Source organism: Protomyctophum parallelum (assembly GCF_964188405.1).
Source record: "Protomyctophum parallelum genome assembly, chromosome: 5".
Lineage (NCBI taxonomy): Eukaryota > Metazoa > Chordata > Actinopteri > Myctophiformes > Myctophidae > Protomyctophum > Protomyctophum parallelum.
Window position 1 is genome coordinate 32,146,473 of NC_139702.1, and position 10,000 is coordinate 32,156,472.

At 42.8% G+C, this 10,000-nt stretch overlaps 1 protein-coding gene across 2 annotated transcripts in view; it reads right to left on the reverse strand.

The window, feature by feature from the left end:
- ern2 (endoplasmic reticulum to nucleus signaling 2) overlaps nucleotides 1–10,000 on the reverse strand; it is a 19,206-nt gene that overhangs the window by 6,252 nt on the left and 2,954 nt on the right. For both annotated transcript variants that reach the window (XM_083765749.1, XM_083765748.1), the window contains exons 3-13: nucleotides 9,590–9,623; nucleotides 9,274–9,346; nucleotides 8,533–8,605; nucleotides 6,412–6,534; nucleotides 5,599–5,700; nucleotides 5,117–5,176; nucleotides 3,902–4,118; nucleotides 3,654–3,732; nucleotides 3,018–3,168; nucleotides 1,912–2,054; nucleotides 529–711 (exon numbers count right to left, since the gene is read on the reverse strand). In XM_083765749.1, coding sequence (XP_083621875.1) covers nucleotides 529–711; nucleotides 1,912–2,054; nucleotides 3,018–3,168; nucleotides 3,654–3,732; nucleotides 3,902–4,118; nucleotides 5,117–5,176; nucleotides 5,599–5,700; nucleotides 6,412–6,534; nucleotides 8,533–8,605; nucleotides 9,274–9,346; nucleotides 9,590–9,623 — 1,238 coding nt within the window. The remainder of the gene's footprint in view (nucleotides 1–528; nucleotides 712–1,911; nucleotides 2,055–3,017; nucleotides 3,169–3,653; nucleotides 3,733–3,901; nucleotides 4,119–5,116; nucleotides 5,177–5,598; nucleotides 5,701–6,411; nucleotides 6,535–8,532; nucleotides 8,606–9,273; nucleotides 9,347–9,589; nucleotides 9,624–10,000) is intronic.

Below are 10,000 nucleotides of genomic sequence, written 5' to 3' on the forward strand. Positions count from 1 at the left end.
AGGAGAAATAAAATCAAATACACTATAGCTACAACACAGAACAAACTACAGCAAGAATACAAAGTACAAACAGTGAAACGACTGAGACACATCACTAAAAAGTACACAGCACGCACGCACACACACACAGTGTGTGTGTGTGTGTGCGTGTGTGTCACACCTACACACACAGAATTTAATCCTGAAGAGGAATCTATATCTACTAGCTTGCTGTTGATGAAACAGTGGGATTTGTATTTTTAAAATGCTCTTGATGTTACTTACTACCACTCACCACACAGTGTCGCCAAACTACCAAACAGAAAAACCTACTGAGTTTGACAATATTGGCAGTTACACATGCACTTCCTTGGTGGAGCTTAAACCCTAATCTTTAACTATACAAAAATAATGCCTAAACCTAATCTTAACCCTAAACTCACAGAAACTATGCCTAAACCTAACCTCAAAACCACGTTAACCTGGGCAAAACAGATAGCATCCAACGCATGCACAGTCGCGCCCTCACACATACAGAAAGAGACTCACAGAGGGGTAAGTGAGGGCAAAGGCCAGCCATCCTCCTAGCAGCAGTGTTAGAACAGCCACGGTCAGAGGGTCCTGAGACAGAGAGACGGGCAGCACATTGGACCTCTTCTGGCCCTGACCTTGAGTCCTTCCGGCCACACCGCCTCCATCAGCATCATCCTCACCATGGCTACTCATCTGGAACTAAAGAACAGAAAGTGGAACAGGAAGAGAAGCAAAGAAAGTTAAGAAGACGATTAAGAGTAGTGTTTTAGTGTGCTAGTAGGAAGCCTTACACCGCTCTTTGGATCTTTTAATGTAGATTCAGGTTGTACAGCACTACAGGTTTGGTGTATGTGGTTCTGTAACAAACTGAATAGCAATCTGAATAACACAACATAAAAACATAACATACTCATTATCTGTATATTGCATGGTTATTGGTCTTTTTCCTTTCAATATGGCCTGCACAACACAGGCCATACATAACGTATCTTTTAATCACTATGGGTCTATAATTATTCTGGCCTTGATAACTTCCATATGAGTGAACTGTACAAACTATTAAAAATAAATAAATAAATAAATAGTGTGTCGTGTTTCGTTCCCCCCACGAGTACTGTATGTCCCATTAGACTCACAGCAATATTAGATTTGCTCCTTGGTTAATAGAGCATATCCATAAAAATAAATGCAAATGGAAGAGCACAATGAAAATAGTTTAGAAAATTCATAGCAATATCCTCTAAAGACTGCTTGACATAATCATTTCTCACACATTATCAGTTAAGTCCCACGATCTCAGAATTATTTTCAGAACTACTAAAAAAAACTAACTTTTTTTCTCAAAAGAATAAGATAAAGAATTACCCCTAATGAATGAGAGATCACAATGTTATCTCATCAGTGAGAAGTCTTTCTCATAATTAATGCATATTATTTCAATATCTGCCAATGTGTAAAGTTATTAAGTTCTATATACATGATTAACATGATTAAAACATTCTAATATAATCGTAAGGTGCATTCACATCAAATCAGATGCAACAAAGATTAATCATGTGGCTTGAAACACAGGAAATGTTGTTTTTGCTGAAGCAGAACATTTTTCAACGTGTGTAATTTGCGATACTTCAGGCATACACACTTTGTCTCATTTTGGGCGGGAACCCCTTTTGGTGTTAGCATTATGTTATGCTTTAGCTATTAAAAAATAGCAGATCTACAAGCTCATGAGCTACGAGCTTGTAGGTCTACTATTTTTGACAAAAACGACGGACATAGAAACATAGCTTTTTCAGAAAACTCTCAGGATGCAGTAGACATTTTTAGGATCTGATCTCAGGTCAAAATGGGTTAAAGTTTACATGTCATAGAGATTATATTTCAAGGGGTGTTGCTCACATGGTGCTGGTCGTAGCGGGCGGCAGGGGTGACGGGGGAAGCAGGGGTTCGAGGAGGGATGACGGCTTCACCAGAGCGCTGAAGGTTGGCCGGGAACTCCCTCAGCATGGTGGTGTGGGCTAATGGAGGCAGCTCATGATGGCCTGACACACACAAACGATGACACACCGGTACATTTATAGGAGTCCGAGTGTCATTGTGTGCCAAGATGGCGGCGGTCTAATCTATCTGCTGCCAATTAAATCAAATACAAATTTAAATTGGACAACTTGCCTCTTCAAGTCTCCGGCTCTGCCACTGGTCCTGGGCAGTTTTATTTGTATCACTCTTGACTTCATTAGCGAGTAGAGTATTAACCAAAACTGCCCTGAGAGCACCCTGGTGTTTTATGTCATTTAATTGGACGGCGGCAGAATGGTTATAGGTTACAGCTGGTTCAGTTTAGATAAAAGGTTAGAAGCAACTGCATTTGCTGAGTGTCCTGTAGTGGTAACATCTATGGCATGGTTTAATTAATAACGGTTTGTTAAGGTTAGGTTAGGGCCAGCACTGTAAGTATGGTTACGTTTATAGGTATGTGATTGGTGAGGTGTGTGTGTGTGTGTGTGTGGTGCTCTTAGAACATCTCAACGGTGGTCATAGACTTCAATCTTTAACCAATAAACGAATGTCTGGAAATTAAACATGGGGAGCCCTTTTACACTACTAGAGTATAATTAGTTCAGATCGTCGGAATCAACGGACTCCATCTGCAAAATAAGGCTTATAATTCTCACCAAGTGAGAATAAAACTTTAGTCTTTTTGTTACCACTCTGTCTTGGCATTCTCTTGTTACCTCTTGTGGACCTCCGTTAGATATTTGGAGTCTGAACAGTCACCTGTGACCTTGATTTGTTTTGGATTACATCGGTTAGTAAAGCCCTGACTCAGCCCTTTGTATCATGAGGTTTTCATTACCAAACTATTACAATGCAACTTCCAGGGGAAATGATCCCAACCAATAGCCTTGAATCCCTAGAGTTTGGGGTTGTCAGGGTGTGTGTGTGTGTGTGTGTGTGTGTGTGTGTGTGTGTGTGTGTGTGTGTGTGTGTGTGTGTGTGTGTACCAATGAGCAGCCAGTGGTTCTGCAGGCTGTTTGTGCTGCCTGGGGGGTAGCGTACATCAGTGGAGGGTGTGATCTCACACTCTCCTCTCTCTCGGACGGTGACTCCCGCTGTCATCGGCCCCTCGATGCGTGCCAGCGTTAGTCCCCGAGGCTGCAGGGAGGAGGACAAACCAACCAGTAACGTGAACCAATCCACATTCTGAAGCCATCTATTATCATGGTGTAACTTCACACTTTTATCTACGCCTACGGTGTAATTGAACAACACTCAGGATGTGCGTTAGAAACCTGGCCAAAACACACTCGCCCACAGCAGTTGTATTTGTTTTACTGAGATTTAGTTTAGGAATAGGGTTAGGTTTAGGCATGGTCTTACAGAGGTTACGTTATGGAATAAGGTTAGGTTTAGTCATAGTTTTACTGAGGTTATTTTCAGGAATAAGGTTAAGTTTAGTGATAGTTTTACTGAGGTTAAAGTTATAGGAATACAGTTAGCTTGGGGCTGGGGCGAGCGTGTTTAGGGGCGAGCATTCTTGCATTCCTCTGTATCATGTCTAATTGTCTATATTAGTTATGTGACTTGACTCATCAATTGATACTAATAGATTAAAAACAACACACTGTCTTTGTACTCACCACCAGTGACACGCCATGGTGGACCAGTGAGGTAGAGGCATAAAGATGGGAGTCCAGTTTGCCAACATAAAGAGTGGGACTAGAGAAAACGAGATTAGTATCACTGTAATCAATGAAAGACCATCACCAGCATCAACACCAGTGTGCGTGTGTGCGTGCGCGCGCGTGTGTGTGCGTGTGCGTGTGCGTGCGTGTGTGTGTGCGTGTGCATGCGTGCGTGCGTGTAATATGTGAATAATTCCTCTTACACAAGTTGGGTTTGTGCACTGGCCTGCTCCTTCACGAACTGGTAGCTCCATTTGAGCGTGGAGTGTGCGTCTGCCTGCTCATTGGCCGAGGCAAAGGTGAGGAAGCGCAGGGTCTCCATGGCCAGCGACAGGTGAGGGGCGTGTCTCAGGGAGTCTCCGGTGTACAGGTAGACGCCAACAACAGGAGAGCCGTAGTTCTGACTCCACAGGACATCACCTGGAAAACAAACACACGCACACACACAAATAAAACACACGCAACAAACAAAATACACGCAAGCATACACTCCCATGTCAGTTATTATGCTGTATGGGGTAATACACATAGGCATTCACATACTGTACACGAACATGCAACCATGCACATAACTTATGCCTATGGTTTATATACTGTAATGCCTACACACACATTTGTACTACTATACTTGTGAGGACATCAACGTTCAGGACGGCAATTTTATAAATAACATTTTCAACTTTAATGCCATTTTGAACACGAAGAGAAATGGTAAATGGTGCATTTATATAGCGCCTTTAACCAAGGTGCTTTACATAGATTGTGCATTACATTCACCCATTCACACACACACATTCATACACCGATGGTGGCGGAAACCATGCAAGGCACCAACCAGCACATCAGGAGCAATAGGGGTTCAGTGTCTTGCTTCGACACTAACTCTGGGCGAGCCCGGGTTCGAACTGGCAACCTTGCGGTTACCATCCAGCGACTCTACCCCTGAGCCACCGCTGCCCAAGAGAGAATCAAGACACCTGGGTATATGGTCCATGCACCAACTGGCTGCCGAGTAGAATGCTATATAGAGTCTGGAACTACACCTCCCGAAATCCGAGTAAGGAAGCTGCCATTTCCGTTCCCGAAAATATATTTTAAAATATCTTTAGAATTGATTTATTTCCTTTTCTGCTAAGCAACAAGCTTTATATGCTTAGATGATTTCTATTTACATTAGGATAAATGTGTGCGACTGTAAAGCTTTATATTTTACTCATGATGGCTCTTCCGTTGCTCCAGACTGTATGATGGGAAGCATTTGGAAATTGCGAGAGGCAACAGTCTGGCAACGCGAGACTAGCTGCAGAGCCACCAGCCACCCACACATTGACACACTAAACTAAACACACTAAACACACTAAACACACTAAAACAAACGAGACAAACTGTGGAACACATGACATCACACACTTCCCTACCCGTCTCTCTGTCAACTGTCACAACCAGCCCATCACCACTGGACACCAGGTGAGCCATCTCTGTAGGGGAGGTAATAAAGGTTAAAGGTCAACACACACACATGTGCAAAGTGGGGCCCTTGGCTCCCAGGGGTGGAAAAAGAGGGAACATTGTGAAGGAGAGGGGGACATTTTAAATAAGCTAGTAGGTCGGCACGGCAATCTTTTACTACTTCCAGGCCTTTTTAAAAGCCTTTTTGCAATAGGGGGCTGCTAGCCTGGTAAACCATCCCGGTCGCGTGAATTCACATCATGTGTCTTCTGTAGACCGGTCTGGTTACAAGCACTGGGTGGGCGTTTTGCATAAACCAAAAAGTGGAACAGCCAATCAACCGGAATGGTTTACCTGGCTAGGGGACTGCAGCCAGAGGCTATATGGTTACTTATATGGGATCTAATGGCATGGATTTTTTTTTTAAAGAGTATCCAATAATTAGACGTACTGTAGTCTTGTTTCTCATCATACGGGGGAGCAGAGTAGTCGTTGTACGTTGCATTCCATCGCAGCTCCTGTGTTTTGGTGTCGAACATGGTGATCATGTATTCTGGAACACAAATAAACAGACATAGGCCTACATGAACATCCAATCACATCATAACTTAGTCTTAGGCCCCATTTAGACTGGCAGCCCAATCCAGCATAAATCAGATTTTGCCAAATCCAGATTGGAATCCAATTTGTCTGAACAGAAAAACAGTCACATAGAATCTGATATTTACAAATCCGACTTGAACCACTTTTAGATGTGTTTTCAAATGTGTCCAATTTCCACCGTTTTCATGCATGTAACTCGTCTCTGTTTTTGTGGGTTCTGTTGTTGTCGCCTGTCTGTTAAAAATTATAACTTATGTTGCATTTCTGATCACATGCAAATAACAGTCAGTCCTAAAGGTCCTTTGACTGCAGTCTAAACAGAGCCTTACATTCGTAAGTGTAGCTGTTTCCTAATCTGGTTGAAAATGTCCATTACAGTATCTATTGACTCCAAACACATAGCTGACGCATCATGACTCAACGAGACTGTTAAGTGTTTACTGAGGGGATTGCATCGTCTACTACCAAAGATGAAATATACACCCAAAGAGAGGGAAGAAACTGCTTGAGCTAGTTAATTGAAAGTCCACTTGGGAAATATAACCAAAGTTGACTGAAATACAGAATAGCATCATAAACACAATGTTGTAAAACAAAATTGGTGATGAGAGGCAGTATGGTTGTGTATGTGTGCGTGCGTGCGTGTGTGTGTGTGCGTTACCTGTGCGACCTATGTAGAGCAGAGGGGTGTTGGGGCAGATGGAGTCAGAGGTTGATGTGGTTAAACTGGTCTGCTTCTCACCTGTTTCAGGATCCACTACAAACCACACATCCTGTTTCTTACCTGCAAACATACCGGTAGACATTGATTAAATACTTTATTAACAATTTTGCAAAAACTACAGTTACACAATAATGCTAAAGGGATAACACAAAAAGCCCAGAGTTTTAAGAGAGTATTAAATTCATCAAGACATCTAAAGACATACAATTCAAGAAAGCATCAATACTAGGAGCAGTAAAATGTAAATGTACAGAAATACAGTGGGGGTCAATTCTTTTGGCAAGCTAAGACTGGGACTGGTCAAATGTATAGGTCCAGTTGTAAATTCCATGTGCTCTTTTATGGCGGTTTTGGAGGAGGGTATGGAGTTGCAGTTTCTGATGGCTGTTGGTAGGCGTAGGGCAGTCCACATTTTGGTGGCTCGTTTGTGCCAAATCTGGGGGGAATAAGATCAGTCCAGCTCCCTCTGTTGTTGTGCCCATGAGCGTTACTACTCAGTGTCCTCTACCCTGAGCCATCCCACCCTAGCATAATGAGCATGGGAGTCCAGGGGAATACCAAACCAAACGAGTCGCCCCTTTACCAACTCGCCCCGGGCGAACAGCCAGCGGAACTGTGCAGCCTGGTATTCCTAAAGTAACCTAAGTAAATAATGCTTAAACGGTTAAACCTAACCTTATTCCTAACCTTAACCTCAGTAAAACTATGCCTAAACCTAACCCTATACCTAAACGTAACCCTAGTCAAACTATGCCCAACCCTAAACTTATTTCTAACCTTATTCTCAGTAAAACTAAATACAAGAACCAAGGCACCGAGCGGTCGGCGTGTGGTCGGCAAAAGGAATGGAGGGGCGAGATGGTTTAGGGGCGACCGTACCTGATACCGTCCAGGGGTGAGGTTAGCTAATAACTGTGATAACGGTGTTGTAGGATGCAGAACACCAAAGTTAAACAAACTTGAATTAGCATTAACAGCCACTTCTATTCACCAAACGTCAGGAGACATGATTGCGATGTTCAGGACAACAAGATCTCTGTGCAAGCTTTCTCTATAATGAACAATAATAAACCCAATATGTGCTGGCATGTGACACAAAGACATCTAAATTAAATTATGAAAATAACTGCTCAGAAACGGTCGTTCACGGGCAAGTGAAACATTAGTGACACTGTTCAATGCAATTATGGGAGTTGGATTCCCTTTCTTATTATGAATTTGTTATGTGAAACCCTTTGTAGGCATAGCAGGGACAGTATTCTACATTTATCTCTACTCGATTTCAAAGGATTTATTAATAGAAACGGCAGGTCTACTAAAACTAAAATAGCATTGTCTTTTCATCTCTCATCACACATTTCGTGTAGCCTGTGGCTCTAATAGCATTCATGATATTAGTAAACGGAGACACTGTAGTTATAGCAGAGAATGAGACAGCAGCCTGAAAAAACAAAGGCAGTGACAGCTGTGGTAGTGCAGCGCGAGTGTTTGAACATGCGTGTTTAAACGTCTGAACATCCGTGCACAACGGCTGCGCCCACATAGTCACATTTTGTCCAATCCATGACATGAAATTAGTTGAGTATAACAAAACCTGACCAAAACCTGTGCCAGCACATGCAGAAATGCACGGATGGACACGCACACGCACACACACACACACACACACACACACACACACACACACACACACATTTTAATTCTTTTATTTGGATCTGCACAAGAGGCGTAATACAATAGACCCAAACACTGATCAGAATTAGGTTATACATTATATGGTCCAACCAGATATAGCTGCTGCACATGCTTAACACACAGAGGGAAAAGAAGAGAAAAAAATATATATATAGCACATTGTTTACATACTATTACTTGACACTACTAGACAGGATGTTTTTTTTTTTTTTTTTTTTTTAAGCCACCTAGGGATAAATGAAACAACGCCTTCTCCAGACAGACAGACTGCCCATAGTAGCTGAGACAGAACAGTATTTAGCCAGCTTTTTTGCGCGCACACACACACACACACACACACACACACACACACACACATCTCACCAGTATACAGTATGCCATCAGAGCTCTTGCAGGGAGCTGATTGGACCAACTCTGGGATGGTAAAGGGTAGTTTCTGTAAATGCACAGCAATGTTATAAAAAGGACAAACATGCAAGTATACATTCACTTAGATGTATATAATATAATGTATACCGGTATTATATTTTTTGGTGGATAATTTTGTATCCAGAATGCAGAATCCAGAAGGTTTTGCAGGTTCTAGACAGTGTGTGGGATCTTACATTGTGAGCATTTGGACTTTCCTTTTGTCCTACACACCTGTCATCAACCTTCTAACCCCAAACCACACCAATGGGTGGAGACGCAACTAAGTGGTTTTAGCGTTCGTCCCAGTGGTGTGATATATGTCCTGTTGCACGTCGGCACATGGTGATTCAATTGGTTCAATTCAAAGGTTGCTTGCAACTACATGTGTCTACTCGCAACTATTTGGTTGCAAGGAGTTGGCATGGCGACCCATTGGTGTGGTTTGGGCTTTAGGTTTGGATCAACAACTCAATACAAAAAATATATATATATATTTAAAAAATGGGATTTAGTTTAAGGTAAGAGTCCCATATGGGCATCTACAGTATATGGGACTCCATGATGGTGATGTAGCTTGCCAAAAAGAACAGATTTACCAGCTAGCATGTGTTGTTACCTTGTAGATTTGTTCTTTTTGGCACACCACACCCTTGCGTGACGGAGGATAAAATGAAGAATAACTGCTGATCTCACCATCAAGCCTTCCTTGTGTTTTCCACCCAGGACATACAGGCTGCCGTCATTGGGGTCTGGGAGGAAACCTGGTCTGCAGGTAGGAAAGTCATACATGTCAGTTCATACATGTTGTTATTCATGTTCTCACTTTGTGTGTGTGTGTGTGTGTGTGTGTGTGTGTGTGTGTGTGTGTGTGTGTGTGTGTGTGTGTGTGTGTGTGTGTGTGTGTGTGTGTGTGTGTGTGTGTGTGTGTGTGTGTGTGTGTGTGTGTGTGTGTGTGTGTGTGTGTGTGTGTGTGTGTGTGTGTGTGTGTGTGTGTAGATGAGTTACTCACTCAGTGAGGTAGACAGGTACTTGGATAATGGGATCTGAAAGAGATTTTACAGACAAAGTAATACCAGTAAGTAAGATGCCCTGACAGCGAGGTCAAGTGCAAGCATCCTCATAATCTTCGGGCCTGTTGAAAACTCTAGTCTTCGCCGGCTGCCGGGCACAGCTGCACTAATAACTTTGGGGCGGGCCCGTCTAGAGTTTGAATGGACAGGTGTCAGTCAAAAGGGAGACATCGAAGAGGAAGGACGGGTGGGGAAGGTCAACATATGGAATGTCAGAACAGGTCAGCTCCATATATGGAGATCTAAGGGTTTGAGGTCAGAGTTGCTGGCCGGTTCAATATATGCAGATCTAGGTGATGATCCAGTCTTCTCCATGTATGGCTATCAAAGGTTTGATGAGGTCAGTGTCG